General features: G+C 47.8%; 1 protein-coding gene across 1 annotated transcript in view; it reads left to right on the top strand.

The window, feature by feature from the left end:
- The window catches only part of LOC119921747 (RING finger protein 17-like), a 93,474-nt gene extending 71,598 nt beyond the window's left edge, over positions 1–21,876 (top strand). Inside the window, exons 12-19 of the mRNA XM_038741806.1 lie at positions 72–197; positions 4,596–4,673; positions 7,249–7,365; positions 11,249–11,408; positions 15,851–15,986; positions 16,215–16,404; positions 18,575–18,674; positions 21,685–21,876. Coding sequence (XP_038597734.1) covers positions 72–197; positions 4,596–4,673; positions 7,249–7,365; positions 11,249–11,408; positions 15,851–15,986; positions 16,215–16,404; positions 18,575–18,673 — 906 coding nt within the window. The 3' untranslated portion in view covers position 18,674; positions 21,685–21,876. The remainder of the gene's footprint in view (positions 1–71; positions 198–4,595; positions 4,674–7,248; positions 7,366–11,248; positions 11,409–15,850; positions 15,987–16,214; positions 16,405–18,574; positions 18,675–21,684) is intronic.
- The last annotated feature ends 1,437 nt before the right edge of the window (positions 21,877–23,313 follow it).

Raw genomic sequence — 23,313 nt, 5'->3', positions numbered from 1 at the left:
CATACTGAATCCATTTTCAGCTGTGTGACCGAGTTAACTCTGTGTTTGAAATATGATGTTGAATTCAATAGGCATCTCCAGAACATCCAGTGGGAATGTTATCTGTTCATCTCTATTTTGCTGGGATGTCCCTGTCTTATTTTATGGCACACCATAAACACTGCACCCCTGAAGGTTCAGAAGATGGATTGAAACCAGTAAGTGAACTTCCTAATCAGTTGTGGGTGGCATGTGTTCTTGCCAGTTCCGGCTTAAATACTCAGGGCGTTAGGAATTCCTTGTGCTTGTTTCACATTGAGCTATGTACGAATCTTGTATACATGTCTAGTTCAAAGGACCCTTTCCTTTTAATTTTAGGTTTCCTTTTTAGTTGACTCAGAGATCAGGACTTTTCGTTTGTAAAGTGAGGGTGACTAGTGGTTTCTGCTCCCAGCTTTTTCTTTGGCCCTGGGAAAAAAAATAGGCCATGTGGCTGTGGTCTTGGAGCAGGATGGCCTAGTATTCAATCCATCGCTAAATCCCGTTGGTTCCACCTTCACAACATCGCTAAAATCTGCCCTTTCCTCCTTTTCCAAATTTCTATTAGGTGAATCCAATCACCTATCCTATCCCGCCTTGATTACTGTATCAGCCTCCACGCTGACCTCCCAGCACCCTGTCTCGCCCCACTCCAGTCCACACTTCACTCCGCTGCCTGGATCATTTCTCTAGAAAAACGTTCAGGCCATGTATCCCCACTCCTCAAGAAACTCCACCTCAGTATCAAACAGCAACTCCTCATCATTGGCTTCAAAGCACTCAAATCACCTTGGCCCTTCGTACCTCCCGTAGCTACGCTCCTACTACAACCCAGCACGCACAGCTCACTCCTGTTAATGCTAACCTTCTCACTATTCCTCGATATAGTCTATTTCACCACCAACCCCTCACCTGCATCCTGCCTCTGGCCTGGAACACCCGTCCTCCTCAATTCTGAAAGAAAATTACCCTCCCTCCTGCCCATCAAAGCCTTACTGAAGACAATTCTCCTCCAAGAGGCCTCGCTGTCTAAGCCCTCCTTTCCTCTTTTCCCTCTCCCTTCTGCATCGCCCTAACTTTCTCCCTTTATTCAACGCCCCCCACCCCCACCCCCAGCCCCGCAGCATGCATGTACATATCTGTAATGTAGTGTACTTATTTATATTAATGTCTGTCTCCTCCTCCAGACTGTAAGCTCATTTGGGCAGGGAATGTGTCTGTTTATTGTTGTACTGTACTCTCCCAAAAGCTTAGATTGGCGCTGTGCACCCAGTAAGTGCTCAGTGAACAGGAATGAATGAAAGCATGAACGAATGACTAGTAGAAAGAGGGCCGACCTGGAAGTCAGGAAGTCTGGAAGCCTAATCCCGACTCTGCCAGTTGCTCACCATTCATTCGTTCATTCAGTGAATGAATGACCTGTGACCCCAGGCAAGTCACTTCCTTGTGCCTCAGTTTCCTCATCTGTAAAATGGGGACTCAATACTTGTCCTCCCTTCTGCTTAGGCTGTGAGTCCCAGCGAGACAGTCGGTCATAATTACCGAGCACTTACTGTGAGCAGAACACTGTATTCAGAGCTTGGGAGAGTATAGTATAACAAGAAACAGACACATTTCCTGCCCACCAGGACTCTACACTTTACAGGGGAAATAGGCATTAATATAAATAGATAAATGGCATGTATATACAAAAATGTTGTAGGGCTGGGAAGGGGTATGAATAAAGGGAGCAAGTCAGGGTGATGCAGAAGAGAGTGGTAGAAGGAGGAAGGAGGAAAGAGAGGTTAGTTAGGGATCCTCCACTGAGGCTTAGTGAGCTCCAAGTGGGACGGGGTCTGTGTCCAACGTGATTAACTTGGGTTACTTAACCCAACCCCTAAACCAGTGCTTGGCAAACAGGATGGGCTTAAGAAATACTATTGTTGTACTTGTTATCAACATTATCATTGGTTCTGTTATTATTGTTATTATTTACTAGTATCAAGGGAAGGCAGCTGACTGTAGGTTTTTCATGGACAGTCAACGGGTCTACTAATTCTGTGTACTCTCCCGAGTGCTCTGCAGAGAGTAAGTGCTCAATAAATACAATTGATTGATTGGTTGGTTGAATGATCGATTTGGGAGTCATTCAGTGGACAGACCCTTCCTTCGAAACCAGGCCTCCTGGGTGTGATGGTTTGGGGAATATAGACATTTCAGTTCTGTGGAATTCAGGGAGGAAGACCAGAACCAGAGGATCAGGTGTGATCCTTTTCCAGGTGCAGAACTCCGAGTGTATGGGTCAATTGAATTGAATTGCATTGAATTGAATTGAAATGAATTGAATTGAATTGAATTGAACTGAACTGAATTGAATTGAATTGAATTCTTTTCAGTTCAGTTCAGTTCACTTATTGAGCACTCACTGTGTGCAGAGCATTGCACTCAGTGTTTGGAGGAGTTGAGTGTAACAACAAACGGACACATTCCCCGCCCACAACGAGCTTACAGTTTCGAGGGGGAGACAGATATTGATATAAATAAATGAAATTTCAGATATGTGCACAAGTGTTGTGGGGCGGGGAGGGGAGATAAATAAAGGAAGGAAGTCCGGGGGACAGCGAAGTGAGTGGGAGAAGAGGAAAGGGGGGCTTAGAGAAAGTCTTTTGGAGGGCATGTGCCTACGATAAGGCCTTAAGGCTTCAATAAGCCCTTAGAGTAGTCGTCTTTTGAATTTGAGGCAGGAGGGCGTTCCAGGCCAGAGGGAGGACTTGGGCCAGGTATCACCGGCGAGGTACACAAGATTGAGGTGCGGTGAGAAGGTTAGCACTAGAAGAGCAAAGTGTGTGGGCTGGGTTGTAGTAGGAGAGTGGCCAGGTGAGGGAGGAGTGGAGGCAAGGTGATTGAGTGCTTGAAAGCCAGTGGTGAGGAGGTAGATGGACAACTGGGGTTTCTTGAGGAGTGAGGAGTGGGGAAACATAGCCTGAATGCTTTCCTAGAAAAATGATCCAGGCAGCAGAATGAAGTATGGAGAGACTGGAGTGGGGAGAGGCAGGAGGCTGGCAGGTCTGCAAGGGGACTGGTACATTAGTCAAGGCGGGAGAGGGTAAGTGATTGTATTAACATGGTAGCAATTTGGATGGAGAGGGCAGGGCGGCATTTAGTGATGTTGTAAAGGTGGAACTGACATATTTAGTGAGGGATTGAATATGTGGGTTGATTGAGAGAGAGGAATCAAGGATAATGCTAAGGTTAAGTGTTTGTGAGGCAGGAAAGATGGTGGTGCCATCTTCAGTGGTGGGAAAGTCACTGGCAGGACAGGGCTCGGGTAGGAAAATAAGGAGTTCTCTTCTGGACAGGTTAATCTTGAGGTGGGTGACAGGAGGACATCCAAGTAGTGATGTCTTGAAGGCAGGAGGAAATGCAAGGCTCAGAGAGGGAGAGCAATCAGGCCTGGCGTTGTAGATTTGGGTATCATCTGCATCGAGGTGGTAGTTGAAGCCATGGGAGTGAATGAGTTCTCCAAGGGAGTGAGTGTCGGTGGAGAATAGAAGGGGACCCAGAACTGAACTTTGAGGGACCCCACCCCCACCCCCCGCCCCCCAGAGTTAGGGGATGGGAGGAAGAGGAGGAGCCCGTGAAGGAGACTGAGAATGAGTGGCCAGAGAGAAAAGATTAATTCATTCCTTCCTTCCTTCCTTCCTTCCTTCCTTCCTTCCTTCCTTCCTTCCTTCCTTCCTTCCTTCCTTCCTTCCTTCCTTCCTTCCTTCCTTCCTTCCTTCCTTCCTTCCTTCCTTCCTTCCTTCCTTCCTTCCTTCCTTCCTTCCTTCCTTCCTTCCTTCCTTCCTTCCTTCCTTCCTTCCTTCCTTCCTTCCTTCCTTCCTTCCTTCCTTCCTTCCTTCCTTCCTTCCTTCCTTCCTTCCTTCCTTCCTTCCTTCCTTCCTTCCTTCCTTCCTTCCTTCCTTCCTTCCTTCCTTCCTTCCTTCCTCGTATTTATTAAGCGCTTACTGTGTGCAGGGCACTGTACTAAGCGCTTGGGAAGTCCAAGTTGGCAACAGATGGAGACGGTCCCTACCCAACAGCGGGCTCAGGGTCTAGAAGGGGGAGGCGGACAACAAAACAACACATATTAACAAAATAAAATAAATAGAATAAAGATGTACAAATGAGAACTAGGAGAGGACAGTGTCAGAGAGGCCAAGGTTGGCTAATGTTTCCAGGAGAAGGGGGTTGTCGACAGTGTTGAAGGCAGCTGTAGGATTAGGATGGAGTAGAGGCTGTTGGATTTGGGAAGAAGCAGATCATCGATGACCTTTGAGAGGGCAGTTTCCGTGGAGTGAAGGGGACAGAAGCCAGGCTGGGGCAGAGATCACAGAGCTCAATCTGTTCCTGGGAACTCTTTCTAAGGCTGTGTTCCCCATCCTACCAATGGAAATCAGAGCCATCTGCTGCCTGGAAGAATTCCTTTGGGTGCAGGGTCAGAGGGTTTAGGTTTGTTTTTGTTTTGCTTTTTCATCATTCTGGAGCACTGCCTTAGATAAATGAAAGCCAATAACAAACGCAGTAAGCAAAAAATGTTACTGTCATCATTTTTTTAGGAGGTAGAGAATCAGGGTGAAAATTCTGTGGAGAAAGATTGGAAGATCAGTTTTGGAAGTTGGAAGATCAGTTTTGAGGTAAGTTTCCAGGCCTCAAGCCTAGTGTGCAGTCACTTCTCCTTCCTTACATCATACCCAGAGCAGGATCGTGCCTGAGGGACTGCTTGATAGAGAGCTGTTCTTTCACTCCCTCCCACTGCTCTACCTGCCTCCCCGCCCCACAGCACTTGTGTATAGATGTACGTATTTATTATTCTATTTATTTTATTAATGACGTGTGTATATCTATAATTCTATTTTTTTTTATTCTGATGCTATTGATGCCTGTCTACTTGTTTTGTTTTGACTGTCTGGCTCCAGACTGTCAGCCGGTTGTTGGGTAGGGATTGTCTCTATTTGTTGCCGAATTGTCCTTTTAAGCGCTTAGTACAGTGCTGTGCACACAGTAAGCACTCAATAAATATGGTTGAATGAATGAAACTTCACCTCCATAAAACCCTCAGAAGTGTTTTATTAAGCTCTGCTTCCTAATGCACTTTCATTCGCACAATACTGGGAGGTTTTAACAGTCCACACTAACTCTACTTAAGCGACTTAGGCCAAAATCCTTCATGTCATAGTGACTTTGTGATCTTTAAACCACTGAGGTTCCTGGAAGGTCAATAATCCTATAGAATCAGTCATAGAAATACATTCAGGATAGGGAACATGTCTCCTAAGTCTGTTGAACCCCCACAAGTGCCTAATACAGTGCTCTGCATAGAGCAGGTCCTCAGCAAATGGGACCGATTGATCAATGGTTGGTTAAAAACCGTCCATATCATCGTTTGTATGGATTCATCAGTTAGTAATTGGTTACCTGAGAATGTCATGTTGTGGTTTAGGTTTATCTCTACTTTAGTATTATTTTACCTTGAATTTTCCGTTCCCCAGATCGCTGATTGTTTGCCCACTTATTTCCTTGTTTTAGAAGAAATGATTTTGCTTGAGGGGGTCCGAGATGTGAGGGCCACTTTGAAAACGCACATCCCGGCATCTGGCTCTTTCCTTTCATCAAGGCAGACTTGTACCTGTGAGAGCAGTTTAGGGAAGCCACTCGAAGCAACCTGTCATTGCCCTGCCAGCTCCGAGAGAGACTGGAAAGGCAGAGTTGAGGGAAGAGGTTCAGGTGGAACTGAGACCCTGTAAATGCCGACACACCTCAGACCCACGTCCTATTTTCAGTCTCCTGATTTTGTTCTCCCTAGCAGGCAGATTTGGTGGCGGTCAACAGAAGGCTAGGTTGGAGCTAGGTGTATTGGAGGCCAGCCCCAGAAAACACGAAGAGACTGTATGCTCTGTCCTCCAGAGTGGGAAATCAACTCCAAGCGTGGGGCATTGCTCCCAAGGAGCCTAAGCTGGGAGGACAATGCTAGATGGCTTTAATTCCCAACGTTTTTTGACTGAAGCTTCTTGCCTCACTCAATCCTTGTCTCCTTCCAGACCCAAGAATTTCCCTTATGGGGTAGAAGCACCCAAAGAAAGTTAGGTCCCTCCGATCTGTTTGTTCTTCAAAGCCAGCTTGTCCTTGCCATTTGCTTGCTCTGAAGGCCCTCCTGCCCCTTTTCCATTCCATCCCATCTTCCACTCCTCCCCTAGCCGCCCTGCTCCCACCCCCTCCCACAACACACAAGCACACCTTTTCATACTTGGATTGGAAAGTTGATACCCATGCATCTAGTAACCAGCTGTACGATGGATTGAGTGCCTCTTTTGGACAGAACACTGTACAAAGTGCTTCTGAGGGTTTAGTAGATTTAGTAGTCATGATCCCTGGCCTCCAAGGACCTTACAATCTCATAATAATAATAATCATTGTTATTATTACCGTTATTGTTATTATGGCATTTGGTAAGCACTTACTGTGTGCCAGGCACAATACTGAGCTCTGGGGAGGATACAAGCAAATCAGATTGGACTCAGTCCCTATCCCACGTGCGGCTCACAGTCTCGATCCCCATTTTACAGGTGAGGTAACTGAAGCGTATAGAAGTTAAGTGACTTGCCCAAGGCCGCAAAGCAGGCAAGTGGCAGAGACAGGATTACCATGACCTTCTGGCACCCAGGCCTGTGCTCTATCCACTGTGCCATGCTGCTTCCCATGATGGAGACAGACTCGAAAATAAATTACAGATATGAAGATATAATGTATATATAAATATAAATATATATATATTTAGTCCAGATGGGCGGCAAGAAATGGGGCTGTCGGTTGCGGGGAGGGGTCGGGAGAAGGCAGGAGTCCCCGAATGCCAAAGTGATGTGGAAGAGAGACAAGCAGGATGATTAGAAGTTCAACAGGGAAGCCATTCTGGAGGAGATGTGATTTCAGAAATGCTTTAAAGACAATGAGAACAGTGGGCTTTCAGCAAAGGAGACGGGGTGGGGTGGTGGGGGGGTGGGGGGGATGTGACTGAGTGGTCAGTGGCAGTGGGAGAGTCAAGGGAGGAGCACAGTGAGTAATTTAGCTTGAGGAGAACAGAGTCTGGGAGTTGTGTTGTAGAAGGAGGAATGAGTGGATAAGGAAGAGAAAGAGAGTGAGAGAGAGAGAGAGAGCTGATTGAGTGTCTTGAAAGCTGCTGTGAAAATTAACATATACGTTCTGTTGTTCTAGGAGTTGCATCGGCCTGAAACAAAGATCCGTGTTTTACCACCATACTCCTTGTTATCTCTGCCTTCTCCAGGAAAGCATTTTGCTGTTCAAGTTAGGCACCTCGTTGTACCTAATGAGGTATAAGAACTAAGTTATTTTGGTTCATAATTCAGTGTTTTCTGCAGTGAGAGAATAGCAGCCAGAAGGGGTCCAAAGCTGGGAGTCCTGACGCCTTGGCTGTACTTCTGATACCACGACTTGCCTATTTGGTCAAGTCACCTAACTTTTCTGTGCAACTAGAAACTGGGAATTAATACCTCTTCTCCCTCCCATTATACTGTGAGGGACTGGAAGTGTGACTAATCTGATTGTATGGTAACTTATCTAGTGCTTAGCACAGTACTTGGTGCACAGTACGTGCATAATAGATATCCCAATAATTGTTTTTGGTGTTAGTTGTCGTAATAGTCCTCATGGAAGTAGTAGTAGTAGTAGTGGTAGTAGTGGTAGTGGTAGTAGTGGTAGTGGTAGTGGTGGTAGTAGTAGTAGTAGTAGTGGTAGTAGTGGTAGTAGTGGTAGTAGCGGTGGTGGTAGTAGTGGTGTTGGTGGTGGTGGTGGTGGTGGTGGTGGTGGTGGTGGTAGTAGTAGTAGTAGTAGTAGTATCCATCAATCAATCAATCAGCGGTATTTACTGAGTGATTAAAATGAGCAGAGCGCTGTACTAAGCTCTTGGGCAAGTACAAGAAACAGACAGGTTTCCGGCCTATAACGAGTTTACATTCTAGAGGGGAAAACAGACGTTAATATGACTGCATAAGTAACCTATTCCATACAGTTTAAAGATATGTACATAAGCACTATGTAGTTGCGGGTGGGTTGAATATCAAACACCCAAAGGTGACAGTTTCCAGTGCCTAGATTATGGAGAAGGGAGAGTGAGCTGGGGAGTGAGTCTGGCTCCCAGACTGAGCCCCCTCCTTCCTCTCCCCCACCTCTCCCTCTCCATCCCCCCGCCCCCCGCCTTACCTCCTTCCCTTCCCCACGGCACCTGTATATATGTTTGTACGTATTTATTACTCTATTTATTAATTTATTTTACTTGTGCATATTTATTCTATTTATTTTATTCTGTTAATACGTTTTGTTCTCTTTCTCTGTCTCCGTCTCCCCGTTCTAGACTGTGAGCCCACTGTTGGGTAGAGACTGTCTGTATACGTTGCCAACTTGTACTTCCCAAGCGCTTAGTACAGTGCTCTGCACACAGTAAGCGCTCAGTAAATGCGATTGAATGAACGAATGAATGAAAAGAGGGCTTAATCTCGGAGATGTGACCTTAATAGTGCTTTGAAGGTAGAGCGAGTGTGGTCTGGCATACTTGGAGGGGGAGAGACAGTTCCAGGGTGCAGGGAGGACTTGGGAAAAGATTTGGCACAGTGAGTAAGACTGGGACACAGTGAGTAAGCTGGTTTTAGAGGAGCGGCGTATGTGGGCTGGGCTGCAGTAGGAGACCCATGAAGAGAGGTAGGATGGGGCGAGTTGACTGAATGCTTCAAAGCCAATGGTAAGGAGTTTCTGTTTGATGCAGAGGTGGATGGGCAGCCATTGGAGGTTCTTGAGGAGTGGAGAGACCTGGGCTGAACGTTTTTGTTGCGAAATTGTCTATGCAACAGGGTGAAGTGTGGACTGGAGTCTATATTAGTGTAAACGAAGTGGTCCAGTAGTCCAACTGCTACTCCTAATAGTACTAGCTGTAGTCATTGTTGTAGTCTTGTGCCGATTCGTATGCATAAGATGTTGCACACAATCCTTCTTTCCAGCACTGACAAACAGTCTAGTCATTTGTGCATCTGCCTGCTTCATGCCTTTTCACGATGATGCTCATCTTTTTGGACGAAAAGAATTCATTGAATTCATAACTGGAGAAAAGAGAATGAGCTAAGTAACTGAAGTCTCTTCCAGGCTCAAGTTTCTAAGTTTCTGGTTGAGAGTTCATCAGCCCAAGCATAACAGAATTTAACTGACATTTTTAACATAAAATCAATGTAAATAGTGGGTCTAGAGTTTTTTAGTATCTTGCACAGACATGTTGTCTGTACTTATTTTCCCATTGCTTTTAAATAGGCGTGTGTGTGTTTGTTGCTGTTCTCCATTTTGGGGGTTCCCCTTAGATATTGTTCCCTAACCATACTGCAGAATTTGTCATTTTCCTCTAGGTGAAATAAAGAGTTGACCTGGTTGGTGCAGGGGGAGGAGAGTGTGGCTGAAGCCGGCGGGGGAGGGGAGGGACGGGGAGGGGGGGGCGGTGGTGGAGTTTCAGGGTTTTTGATTCTTTTTAATGGTATTTTAAAAATACTCACTATGCATCAAGCACTGTTCTAAATGCCGGGGTAGATGCAGATGTATTAGGTTGGACAAAGTCCTTGCCTGGGATGGGGCTCACAGTGTACGGTTGAAGGGAGCAAGATTTAGTCCCCATTTTACAGATGAAGGAACCGAGGTATAGAGAAGTTAAGTTTCTCGCCCAGGTTCACTGAGCAGGCAGTTGGCAAAGCTGGAATTAGCACCCAAGGCCTCTGACTCCCAGGCCCACGGTCTTTGCACTAGGCCATGCTGCTTCTCCATTCTAGGCTGCTTCTCCAGGTTCATTCATTCAGTCATTCAGTCCTATTTATTGAGCACTAACTGCATGCAGAGCATGGTACTAAGCTCTTGGGAGAGTACAATACAACAATAAACCATCACATTCCCTGCCCACAACGAGCTTACGGTCTAGGTGTGGGGAGAAATATATCAGTAAAAATAAGTAAAATTGCAGATATGTACATAAGTGCTAGGGGACTAGGAGTGGGGGCGGAGAGCAAAGGGAGCAAGTCAGGGCGATGCAGAATGGAGAGGGAGAAGAGGAAGCAGGGGCTTAGCCTGGGAGGGCCTCTTGCAAGAGATGTGCCTTCAGTAAGACTTCGAAGGAGGGCAGAGTATTAGTCTGTCAGATCTGTGGAGGGAGGGCATTCCAGGCCAGAGGCAGGGCTTGGGCGACGGGTTGGCGGCGAGTTGGAGGCACAGTGAGAAGGTTAGCACAAACGGAGCAAAGTGTCAATGGGAGTAGCCAGGTGAGATAGGAGGGAGACCAGGTGGTGGAGTGCCTTAAAGCTAACGGTGAGCAGTTTTTGTGTGATGCAGAGGTGGATGGGCAACCACTGGACTTTTTTGAGGGGCAGGGTGACATGTCCTAAACCTGCTTTAAGAAAAGTGATGTGGGCAGCAGCGTGAAGTGTGGACTGGAGTGGGGAGAGACAGGAGGTTGGGAGGTCAACAAGGAGGCTGATGCAGTAATCCAGGCTGGATAGAATGAGTGACTGTATCAGCCATGTAGCAGTTTGGATGGAGAGGAACGGGCAGATATTAGCGATGTTGTGATGATAGGACTGACAGGATTTAGTGGTGGATTGAATGTGAGGGTTGAATGAGAGAAAGGAGTCAAGGATGACACCAAGGCCAAGGGCTTGTGAGACAGGAAGGATAGTGGTGCCATCTACAGTGATGGGAAAGTCATGGGGAGGACAGAGGACAGGTTGCAAGGATCTCAGCACAGAAAGCTGAACCCCCCTGAATGAGGCTCTATTCTAATGAGGACCTTGTTGTCTTGCACCCAATTCCACAGTCACTTGCTGTTCCTTGTTACAAATTGAGACCCTCTCACCTCCATCCCTGGCCTGCATAAAGATCGACGACAGGCTAAGACAATAGGGGCCCCAGAATCCAACCACTCCCCCAGACAAAGCTACCGCCCCAGCTTTTCAGTACATTGGATTCAACGACAGGGTCTGTGGCGTGGAGGAGCGCAAGGAATTCGAGTGCCTGCAGCTTTGAAATAGGGTCAGCTTCCATGGCAGCTGATTTCTGGGGCCTGAAATGCTCTGCATCTGGTGGAGAGGGGTTTCTTCAGAATGCAGTATAAGGGGACGATTGGTTCGGTTGCCGCTTTGTCCTTTGGGTTAAAATATTTCTCCTTTTGGTCTAGGTTTACGTTTGTCCTGAACAAGGAGACAGTTCAAGCCACAGCCAAGGCGCAGATGAGAGAAAAATCAGCTGGAACTCTGAACCTGAGAGCCTGGAAGAAGGACTGCAGCACTGTAATCGGAGTGCATCATCTCTTCCTTTTCTGACTGATTTTAAGACAGGTATTTTAAAAATCCAATAGTCGGTGGTATTTATTGAGTTCCCACTCAGTAGAGTTGACAGATGTGATCCCCGCCCACAAAATGCACAGGGTTAGAGTGAGAGGTAGACATGCAAAAGAACTGCAGATAGGGAAAATGTCTGGGGGTGAGGATCTGAACAGAAGTGCTGTGGGAGGGATGACTATCACGGGCTTGAGGGGTGCGGACCCTAGTGCATGGGCAGAGCAGAGGGGGAGAAGGGAAGAGGAAGAAAGGGGTTAGGCAGGCAAGGCCTCCTGGAATAAGAAATGTGATTTTAGGAGAGCTTTGAAAGTGAGGAGAGTGATGGTTTGATAGTTATGGAGGGACAGGGAATTCCAGGCCAGAAGAAGGATCTGGACAAGGTTTCTAAGGCAGGAGAGATGAGATCCAGGTACAGAATGAAGGTTAGGGTTGGGGGAGCCCGAGTGTGCTGATTGGGTTGCAGTAAGAAATCATCCAGGGAAGGTAGGAGAGGGTAGAGGATGGAGTGATGTGTTTAGTGGGGAGTTTCTGTTGGTTGCAGAGATGGATGGGCAACCATTGGAGGTGTTTGAAGAGTGGGGAGATGTGGACTGAACTTCTTGGTGGAAAAATGACCTGTGGAAGCAGAGTGAAGTATGGACTGGAGAAAGAAGAGGCAGAGGGCAGGGAGGTCAGAGAGGAGGCTACTAATACAGTAGTTCAGGAGAATGGGGTAAGTGCTCAAATCGTCAAGGTAGCAGAGGAAAGGGTACATTTTAGAGATGTTGGGAAGATAGAAATAACAGGATTTGGTGACAGAGTGAACGTGCAGGCTGGAATGAGGGGGATGAGTCAAGGATAGTGTCAAGATTGCGGGCTTGTGAGGCAGGGAGGAGGGTGGTGTTGTCTAAAGTGGTAGCAAAGTCAGGGGGAGGACAAGGTTTGGGTGGGAATATAAGGAGTTCTTTTTGGACATGTTACATTTGAAGAGTCAGCAGGACCTTCAAGTAGAAGTGTCCTGAAAGCAGGAGGAAAGGCTAGAGAGGTAGAGTTAGCAACCGCCTCCATAGAGATGGCAGTGGACTCGCTGGGAGTGAAAGCGTTCTCCAAGGGAGTGGGCGGAGGTGGAGAATAGAAGACCCAGAATCTAGTCTTGAGGGATCCCCAGAGCTAGAGGGTGGGCAGCAAGTGGGGAGCCAGTGAGAAAGCCTGAGAACGAAGAGCCTGAGAGGTAGGAAGAGAACAGGAGAGAACGGTGTCAGTGAAGCCAAGGTTAGATTATGTTCACTGTTTTGGCCTGAGCATACATTTCAAAGGTTTTATGCCTCTTGTTCCCAGCAGCTTTTGCCGTAGGGTCACACTTAGGATCACTGTGAATATGCTGAGGCAAAACTCATCCTTAACACCTTTAAGATCCCCTTCTTAAGAGAACTGTGCGCTGTGTGCGCAGAGCAGAAGTCGTCAAGGCTGCCCAACATCGCACGGTGTCTCTTTGTGATCTTCGAGTGCCCTAGGGTCCTCTAAAAGTGTCCCAGGCCTCCAGAGCAGAATTCACCTGGAAAGGGCCACTCTGACGGTGGGCCCTTCAGAAGGGTAGAGTAGGCCAGCAGATAGGAAACCCGTATGAGGGTTGCCAGCAGAACACCATCTCCAGCACTGCAGCCCAACTGGGTATCAGATCAACCTGGCATACAGCCCAAGGAAAGGAAAGCAAAGACATCTCACCCCGGTGATGCTGAGAATAACGCCAGGATTTTTCCAACCACCCCTGGTGTGACAGGGCCTGTTGGTTTCCACATCCAAATCTTCAGGCTCAGAGAGTTATTTCCCAGCACAGACTCAGCTCTGAATATGGGAATATGAAAACTAAAGGAATGCATATTATTCTGCGAGAATGGAGAGGAAAAAAAAATTAACGTAGAAATACTTAAGCAGTAGGGTGGTAAGGGGCAATAAATCAAATCAATCCTTGTTTTTTATTGAGCACTTACTATGACTAGAGCAGTGTACTAAGTATTGGGGAGGGTAATGATAGAGTAAGTAGGTATGATCCCTGCCTCCAGAGATCTTACAGTCTAGTTGGGGAGACAAACATTAAAATAAATTGCAAGTAAGGGAGGCAAAAGAGCTATAAGGGTATGTAAAAAAGTCCTGGAGGAGGAAACAGGTAAGTAACTAAGTACTTTGTGAGACCGAGCCAAGTGCGTATGTGACGTGAGAGGGAGGGTAATAAGTGGAGAGGTAAGATATTAGCTAGGGAATACAGTCGTCCTTCGGTATTCCCAGGGCCTCGTTAGAGAAACCCCTGCAAATGAGGTGAAACCACAATTACTGTCCATGCCTGATGGTAACCCGCACTTAAGACACTGGAAATTTTAGCCTACGACTCACAGCCATCTGTGGGGAAGAGGGTGGTGGCCAGCCAGCCGCAGACAAGGCAGGGCTCTGGCTACAGAGAAGCAGCGTGGCTCAGTGGAAAGAGCACGGGCTTGGGAGCCAGAGGTCATGGGTTCTAATCCCGGCTCTGCCACTTGTCAGCCGTGTGACTTTGGGCTAGTCACTTAACTTCTCTGGGCCTCAGTTACCTCATCTGTAAAATGGGGATTAAGACTGTGAGCCCCACGTGGGACAAGCTGACCACCTTGTATCTCCCCCCACCCTCAGTGCTTAGAACAGTGCTTTGCGCGTAATAAGTGCTTAACAAACGGCATTATTATTATTATTATTGTTATTAATACTGGAGACCAAAAAGGTCACAAGACAGCCGGGGTTAGCACCAGGACTGTGAGCGGGGCCGGATTTCACCCAGGGCTCATCATCATCAACATCGACGGTGTTTATAGCCCCGGGCTCCGGGCTCAAGAGGGCCTAGAGGTGACTGACCACCCCCTGCCCCTGCACCCTTATATTATAACTGCAAGGAGGATACCCTAAAGCATGGCTATAGGTGGTGCCATTATCACTCGTACTTCCACCATCACCTTCCTCCTTCCACCTTCACTTCCCATCTCTCTCCGAAGCCTGTTGTTACCACCGACAGTTTCCACTCCCATGGTGCCTCCTGCAAGTTTCTCCCAGTTTCCTGGAGCTGGGATTCCATGATGGCCCCTGTGGGGTTTTTGAACCACTGCTGCTGTAGCCATAACCATAGGCATTCAGGCTGGGGTGGGCAGTCATGGTCAGGGGAGAGAGAGAAGGAGGGTGGAGGGGGGGGAAGGAAGGAGGGAGAGAGGGTAGGAAGGAGGGACAGATGAATGGAAAGGGAAGGAAGGAAGGAGGGAGAGATAGTAGGAAGGAGGGACGGAGGATGGAATAAAGGAAGGAGGGATGGAGGGAGGGAGGGAGAGAGGAAGAGAGGGAGGGAAGGAGGGGAGGAGGGAGGGAGGGAGGGGAAAAAAGGGAGGGACGAGTCTGCATATTCCCAGGAGTCGCATTAAAAATGTCCCATTTCAGCCTCAGTGAGCCCTCCCTATTCTGCTCCCTCCCTCCTTTCTCCTCCATCACTCCTCTCACCACCCCCACCACCCCTTCCAGATAAAAGACAAGTACACATCTTGAAATTTAGGTATTATAAATGGTTTATATGAATGTTTGCCTCCCCCTCTAGACTGTAAGCTCATTGTGGGTAGAGCACATATCTGCCAACTCTGTTGTTTTTTACTCTCCCAAGTGCACTGTACAGTGTTCTGCACATAGTAAGAGCTCAGTAAATACCGTTGATGTTGATGATGACAAGGATAAAAATGCCTTCAGGCCCTGGATGCTGAGGCAGCCCGCAGCTCTCCTACATCTCTGCCGCCACTCTGGCTCCTGACGCTAAAATGATAACCCAAAGGTCACGGGTTGCCCTCCACACCCACAGCCCCATCTTCTATTAATACATTCTCGGCTGTCAGGAAGCAAAACTGTGAACACAGACTCCACGAATATTGAGGGGGCTACTGGACTCTGTGCCTGGTGCAGAATGTAAAAGAAGTAAATGTCTATGCAGTGGGAGAGAAATGGGAATAAATTGAGGAATGTAAACGTAGTTGTGTGAAAAAATAGATTTGAATGGGCCCACGTCTCTCAGTCTATGGAAAATATATTCAATATATTCATGAGTGCTAAGGTGTCAGCAGGTGACAGGTCAGGTGACATCAGTGGGAACGTAGAGATTAATCGGGGAATGCCTTTTTCAGTTGCTAATGTTCCCAAGCTCCTCATTCAGTGCTGCACATCCAAAGGCTCAGTGTGTTGTTGATAAAGGAAATACCGACTTCCCTAACCCCTATCTCTTTACAAGCCATAGTTTTGGATCTCTTTGCCTTGGGTGTTCAGCATAGGTGGCACCTGGCAGAAAGAGGCCCTCACCTCTGCAGAAAGGTGAACTGCAGTATAATTTGACATTCTGAACTGCAGAAAGTTGAGAACAGCAGCATAATTTGACATTTCCCCTTCAACCCCCCACTTTGTTGCAGACATGCCTTGCCTGGCACAATACAGTGATGGCTTGTGGTATAGAGGAAGAATTATTTCTGCTACTGAATTTGATCCTCTCGCAGTGTTGGTACAATTTGTTGACTATGGGACTCGGCAAAAATTGTCAACAGGCAGGTAAGTAAAGTAATTGTCCTTGTGAAGTTTGAATTTTTGGTCAGTTAGTGCGTGTCACCGGTCCCTTGTTCCTGTCTACACGATTTTCTAGTTTACAGGGCCTTTAAATATTTAGGAGCTTAAGGTTCTGTTTTAGACGGATGGTGTTGATTTAACTGTTCGACAAGTGTTTTTGGTGAGTTGTTGCTGTTCGTTGTTGCTGTGTTTCTTCTTCCCCGCCTCCTCCAGGTTACGTCAGATTCCTGATGGCCTCATGCGCTATCCAGCCCAGGCTGTCAAAGTTACTTTAACTGGGTTTAAACCTCCTAAAAGTGATTTAGAAAAAGTAAGAATTCCTTACTGCCCCAGCTGGAGCATGGAAGCAGTGTGGGCTATGGTAGACCGTCTTCAGGGCAAACGACTTCAGGCTCTCACTTTGGTAAGACCCTGGGGTTTGGTTCAGCTCCCAGAATGACACAGTATTCCATAATTGGCATTGTGTGTGTGTGTGTTTCTGTCAGTGACCTGTGGTACTTTGATGCCCCCTTAGCTTTCTGTGTTAAAGTGGCAACTGCAATCTGATCCTGAAGGGATGCATTTGTATCACTCACTGAGATTTCCTGACCGGCGGGAGAGAAGGCGCTTGACTCTCCTGCCTGGCTTTGGGGGCAAGGCACTGTCTTCTTTCTCCTGGTGTGTTTCTGTTTCCCCTCTTCCCCTTCCCCATGGGATCTGTCCCTCCCATTTTGACATTCCAATCTTCAAGCAGTTTATGGTAGTTGTCTTAAATTAAGAATTCGTTTTGGGTGTGAAAGTTGGCAACAGTTCCAGAGTGTTGCTAGTTCCTGGTTTTCATAACCAAGTAGGAAGCCGTCAAGACTCGACACGACAGTTGTGCCATCGAATTTTCGAACTGGAACATGTTTCCTTTACAAGAAAGAAAGAAAAACCCCAAAACAAAACAAAACAAAAAACGATTAGCAAATCTAATGGGACATAAGGAAATAAAGGAAATGTTCTGGAGTTGAAGCATTTCTTAACGAACAAAGATCAGTGCTCAGTCTCTGGGCATGTTCCGTCCTGCTCTGGGGAGATGAGTTGGGAACCGGGATGCACTGCAACAGCTCCACATAACCCCATCTGTGTTGAAACAACATCAGGTGAGCCAGGGTGTGGCTGCAGCTGAACTGCGCATTCCCCATTGAAGCAGTGGGGCCCAGTAGAAAGAGCCCGGGCCTGGATGTTGGGGCACCTGAGTTCTAACCTTGGCTCCATCTCCCACCTTCTCTGTGAAATTGGGAAAGATACTTTAAGTATACTGTAAGTGCCTCTGTTTCCTCACCGGTAAAGGGGGATTAAATGACTGTTCTCCCTGTCCCTTAGACTATGAGCCCCGTGTGGGATAGGGATTGTTATGATCTCCTATCTACCCTAGGGCGAAGTACAGTGCTTGGCATACAGTAAGTGCTTAACAGTTATTACATCATTGACATAATTATCATTATTCCCCATGGAGGGCCTGCCGTAGGGAAGTGTATCAAAATCGGGAGGCCCTCTGTAAATAGGACCACAATCAGTGCTTCTCTCACACCGGACTGAATTTCTTCTTCGCTGAGCCCCATGTTGAGGAAAACTTACCCCTCATGACCGTTGGTGCTCCTTGCCAGTGCATGACCTTTTCCCCCCGTACCAGATCACATCCTGTCCTGATGCAGGTTGCTCCCTGATTTCCCCAGGGGCATTGTACCCCAAACCTTTTCCAGAAAGCAGGCTTTATGACAGACCGGAGTGTTCTTGTCCTTCCTTCCCAAGCCCTCCCCCACCATCCATTACAGCGCACTTATGTTTCTGAGCACTTAGGAGTACATATTGCTCTGCAGCCTGCAAGTGCTCAATGAATACCATTGCATTTGCTGTTCACTGCACCTTCATGTATTGCCAGCTTTAGGCCACACCTCCAGGCCCCTGCCATCCATGGGCTTTCCTCGGCTCACACAACTCACTCTTCTGAAAGACGGCCAACCACGCTCTATCAACTGATTCTTGTCCCGCTTGAATATTGGAGAAATTGAACATACACAGCCATATTTACAGTAGTAATAATGAGGGCATCTGTTAAGCGCTTACTATGTACGAAGCACTGTTCTAAGCGCTGGGGTGGTCGTGGGGGGGCGGGGATGCAAGGTGATCAGTTTGTCCCACGTGGGGCTCACAGTCTTAATCCCCATTTTACAGATGAGGTAACTGAGGCTCAGAGAAGTTAACTGCCTTGCCCAAGGTCACACAGCAGACATGTGGAGGAGCCGGGATTAGGACCCATGACCTCTGACTCCCAAGCCTGGGCTCTTTCCACTGAGCCACGCTGCTTCTCTACTTCTCTACTTATGGTGTCTGCATGTTGGCCTTGCCTTCCTAATTAAATTTCCAGTTCTCTGAGGGCAGGGCGCTCCAACCTGTACTCTGTGGGCCTGCCCAGTATACATCTATTATAGCCTGTTAGGCATCGTGTATTTTGAGGAGGCAAGCAAGAAAGCTCATTCCACACACTCCAGCTGTGCTGTGAAGATAGTCAAAATTCTGAAACATGGACTTTGTTTTCTCACCCGTAGATTCGGACACCTGAGCCCATGGTGGTTTTATATGACGATGAACGAAACCCAGTTTATAGGCCATTGGTCGATATGGGACTTGCAGATCTAGATGAGTAATGTAAGTATGTTTAATGTCTATTCCCCCTATCAACCAGTGGCCTCTAATGGAGTCCCTCCGCCTGGATTGCTCAAATTCCAGCAAACCGGTTTGTGTGTCCAAAGACATTTAACTTGACCTCTTGTCTGAAGGTTAAACTTTTCCTTGGTGCAGATTACAGATCTTGCCATGCTTGGGCAAAAGGTGGACCCCAAACCTTTCCCTGAATGTGGCCAAGTTCATGTCGACGTTTGACATAATAGGTTTCAAAACAAAAAATAAGAGAGAGAGGAAAGGAAAAAAGGACAGCACCGTGGCCTATTGGATGAAGCCCAGGTTTAGGAATCAGGGGCCCTGGCTTCTAATCCTGGTTGGCTCTGACACTTGTCTGCAGTATGATCTTGGGCAAGCCACTTAAACTTCTCTGCCACTTAACTTCTGTGCCTCAGTAACCACATCTGTAACATAGGGAGTAAGACTGGAAACCCCCTGTGGGACAGGGGCTGTACCCAACCTTTAGTTAGCAGTTTTTATTTTTTTTTTACAATTATTTATTTATTTCTTAAAGATTCAGAAGCGAATATATTTGAGAGATTTCAGGGAAAAAAAAGTTTTTCATTGTTTAAGTCAACATTGGGGTTGTCTTGTGTCAACCCCAATGCCGAGTATATAGTAAGTGCTTAACAAAGCACTTAAACCCCTTCCCCACTCCTCCCCCCCGCCGCCCCGCACCCCACCGGCATCCCAGCTGTGGTCATGGTCAACTTAAATACCCTCTAGACTGTAAGCTTGTTATGGGAAGGCAGTGTGTCTGCTAATTCTGTTGTACTGTACTCTCCCAAGCACTTAGTACGGTGCTCTGCCCATCGTAAGGGTGCAATAAATGTGACTAGTTGATGCCACAAATAAAAATGCAGATCCCATTTCCCCCCATGGTTAAGCAGGCCCTAGGCATTACTGCCTCTGGCTGTGTGCTGCTAGGGTTAGAACAATCATCTTTGATTTGGTGTGGGGGTTTGGGGAGGGCATGGGGTGGGTGGGGTAATCGTGGGGAGGGCCAAGTGGAGGGTGCAGAGCCAGGACATCACTGCTGTTCTGGAAGCCAGTTGGTAGGCTGTTGCCAGTCAGAACATTCTGAGCAAATGGAACAGGATCAGTGGCAATCAGTCCAGCAGTCAGTCAATCAATCAGTGGTGTTGATTGAGTACTTACCGTGTGCCGAGTGTACTAGGCGTTTGGCAAAGTACAATGCAAAAGAGTTGGTGGACACATCCCCTGCCCCACAACAAGCTTACATTGTAGAGGCAGGGTCCTCAGCTGGCGCACTGAGTATAGGCCAAAGGCACTGTTGGACAAGTAAAAGCTTGAGGTTCATGGGGAGCCTGAGGTACGGTATTGGGTTTCAAAATTGAGGCTCTCTAGCGACTTCCCTTTCCCATAGCAGCAAGATGTAGAATGAATGAACGCACTTAGAGCCCTTCACTGGGCCCTGCGTACTCATTCAGGCTGTATAATGCCTCCCCTAGTTTCCTCACTCCACCTGGAGTTTCCTTACGTGCTTCAGGTGGTCAGTGGCATGCGTGCTTCCTATGAGAACCACTCTAATAATGATAATAATAATAATAATAATAATAATAACAACAACAGTAATGGCATTTATTAAGCACTTAGCACGTGCAAAGCACTGTTCTAAGCGCTGGGGAGGTTACAAGGTGATCAGAGACCTGCCGGTCTCAGCTCCGCAACATTGCCAAGATCCGCCCTTTGCTCTCCATCCAAACCACTACCCTGCTCGTTCAAGCTCTCATCCTATCCCGCCTGGACTACTGCATCAGCCTCCGCTCTGATCTCCCATCCTCGTGTCTCTCCCCACTTCAATCCATACTTCATGCTGCTGCCCGGATTGTCTTTGTCCAGAAACGCTCTGGGCATGTTACTCCCCTCCTCAAAAATCTCCAGTGGCTACCAATCAATCTGCGCATCAGGCAGAAACTCCTCGCTCTCAGCTTCAAGGCTGTCCATCACCTCGCCCCCTCCTACCTCACCTCCCTTCTCTCCTTCTCCAGCCCAGCCCGCACCCTCCGCTCCTCTGCCGCTAATCTCCTCCCCGGGCCTCGTTCTCGCCTGTCCCGCTGTCGACGCCTGGCCCACGTCATCCCCCTGGCCTGGAATGCCCTCCCTCCCCACATCCGCCGAGCTAGCTCTCTTCCTCCCTTCAAGGCCCTACTGAGAGCTCACTTCCTCCAGGAGGCCTTCCCAGACTGAGCCCCCTCCTTCCTCTCCTCCTCGTCCCCACCGTCTTACCTGCTTCCCTTCCCCACAGCACCTGTATATATGTATATATGTTTGTACGTATTTATTACTCTATTCATTTATTTATGTAACTTGTACATATCTATTCTATTTATTTTATTTTGTTAATATGTTTGGTTTTGTTCTCCGTCTCCCCCTTCTAGACTGTGAGCCCACTGTTGGGTAGGGACTGTCTCTATATGTTGCCAACTTGTACTTCCCAAGCGCATAGTACAGTGCTCTGCACACAGTAAGTGCTCAATAAATATGATTGATTGATTGATTGATTGATTGATTGATTGATTGACTGATTGATTGATTTGGCTGTCCCACGGGGGGGCTCACAGTCTTACCCCCCATTTTGCAGATGAAGTAACTGAGGCCCAAAGAAGTTAAGTGACTTGCCCAAAGTCACACAGTTGACGATTGGTGGAGCCGAGATTTGAACCCCTGACCTCTGACTCCAACACCCGTGCTCTTTCCACTGAGCCACGCTGCTTCTCTCTGAGTACACTGAAATTCACAGCTACCACTTCCAATATTAGACGGGCTCCACATTCTTGAACCTGTCTTTCCCTGGGACTCTTTGACCCCAAGAGTGTGTGACTCTTGAATCTTACTGCATTCACCCCGGGAAGGGCAGGGGTCTTTCTCCACCTAGTTTTAGCTAAAATGGTGTGAGGTTTTGAGGATTGTACAAGGCATAGATTGAAGTCAGAGTCCAGTTTTTGTTTTCCAGGGATTCCTAGTTAACATGGTGGAGTTCCGGGAGAAGGTCCGAAGAAACAAAATACATCTTTCCTGTCAAACCGATTGGTGTGTGTCCCGGTTATGAGACACGTGAGATGTTCTCTGAAACAAGTAATGTATGTTGAGTTTGGAACTATTTTCAGACGTTCACAATAAATGTTGCTTTTGAGTCTTCAGTTAATTCAGTGTATTCATCCCCTCTCCCAGCCCCACAGCACCCGTATATGTATGTGAAATTAATTTATTTATGTTAATGTCTCCCTCCCCCGTAGACTCTAAACTCGTGTGGGTGGGGAGTGTGGTCTGTTAATTGTTGCATTCTACTCTCCCAAACGCTTAGTGCAGTGTTCTGCACACAGCACTCAGTAAATACGATTGACTGAATGAATGAATTAAAAGCTTCACTTATTCCATTAGTTCTTTTCATCCTGCTCTTAGTCTTTAAGAAAAAAAAATCTGCCCAGGGTACTTGCTCCTCTCTGTCCCTGCCTCACCCCCTTGGCTCCAGAGTTCAATAAAAGCTTCCTGGCAGCATCAGCAGCTGATGGGGTTGCCTGTGCCATGATAGACTTAGTACAGTGCTCTGCACACAATAAGCCCTCAATAAATACGATTGAATGAGTAGACCATGGTGAGTATAATATGACATTATCCCTCCATTGGGAAGCAGCGTGGCATAGTGGATAAAGCATGGGCCTGGGAGTCAGAAGGTCATGAGTTCTAATGCCGACTCCATCCCTTGTCTGCTGTGTGACCCTGGGCCAGCCACTAAACTTCTCTGGGCCTCAGTTACCTTTTCTGTAAAATGGGGATTGAGACTGAGCCCCATGTGGGACAGGGACTGTTTCCAACCCGATGTGCTCTGGTATCCACCCCAGCGCTTGGTATAGTGCCTGGCACATAGTAAGCTCATAACGATTGCCATAGTTACTATTTGGGAAATTCCCTTTCCAGGTTTATTGTCCTGCAGAAGCAGTTTGGCTTAGTAGAAAGAGCAAAGGGGCTGGAAGTCGTTAGGAGGCCTGGGTGCTCATAATGACTATGCCACAGGCCCGCTGTGTGATCTTGAGTGACAGTACTGGGAGTTCTCAGCCCTAAATCCTTGTCATAGGCATCCTCACGGTCACCGTCGAAGGGCCAGTCCTTCTAAAGGAGGTCCCAGGGAGGGCCTTTCTGGGTCGCAAAGGCACCCATTTTGCTGTACTTCAAATGCACACTGGGGACGTCAGCTAAGGGGTCCCTCGAGCCCGTCTTCCATACACTCCTCGCTACCCTGCCTCCCCCCCCATCCCCTCCCACTCCAACACCTGCACCCTGGGAGCCCCATCCCTTCTGTACCCCACCCCTCCTCTCGCCCGCCCCCCCTCCCCATTTCCAGGGATCTCGGCCAATGCTAATCAGATGCTTTCCCTACCTGGGGGTCGTTGCCACTGCTCAGCATGGGAGGAAGTGGTGTCATTTTAAAACGGCCACTACCCGGTAGCCCTTGCAGCTGTGCCCCACCCTCCAGGCCCCCAGAGAAAAAGGCTCCAGCCCTGCCTGCCGAGGCTGGCCACAGCTTCCGGCCCTGTCTGGATGGAGGCCCTGTAGTGATGTCACGGGGGATCAGTTGAATTGG

The sequence above is a fragment of the Tachyglossus aculeatus genome (genome assembly GCF_015852505.1).
Source record: "Tachyglossus aculeatus isolate mTacAcu1 chromosome Y4 unlocalized genomic scaffold, mTacAcu1.pri scaffold_167_arrow_ctg1, whole genome shotgun sequence".
In the NCBI taxonomy this organism is placed as follows: domain Eukaryota; kingdom Metazoa; phylum Chordata; class Mammalia; order Monotremata; family Tachyglossidae; genus Tachyglossus; species Tachyglossus aculeatus.
Note: the sequence above shows the minus strand (reverse complement) of the source record. Positions and strands in the feature narration are given on the sequence as shown.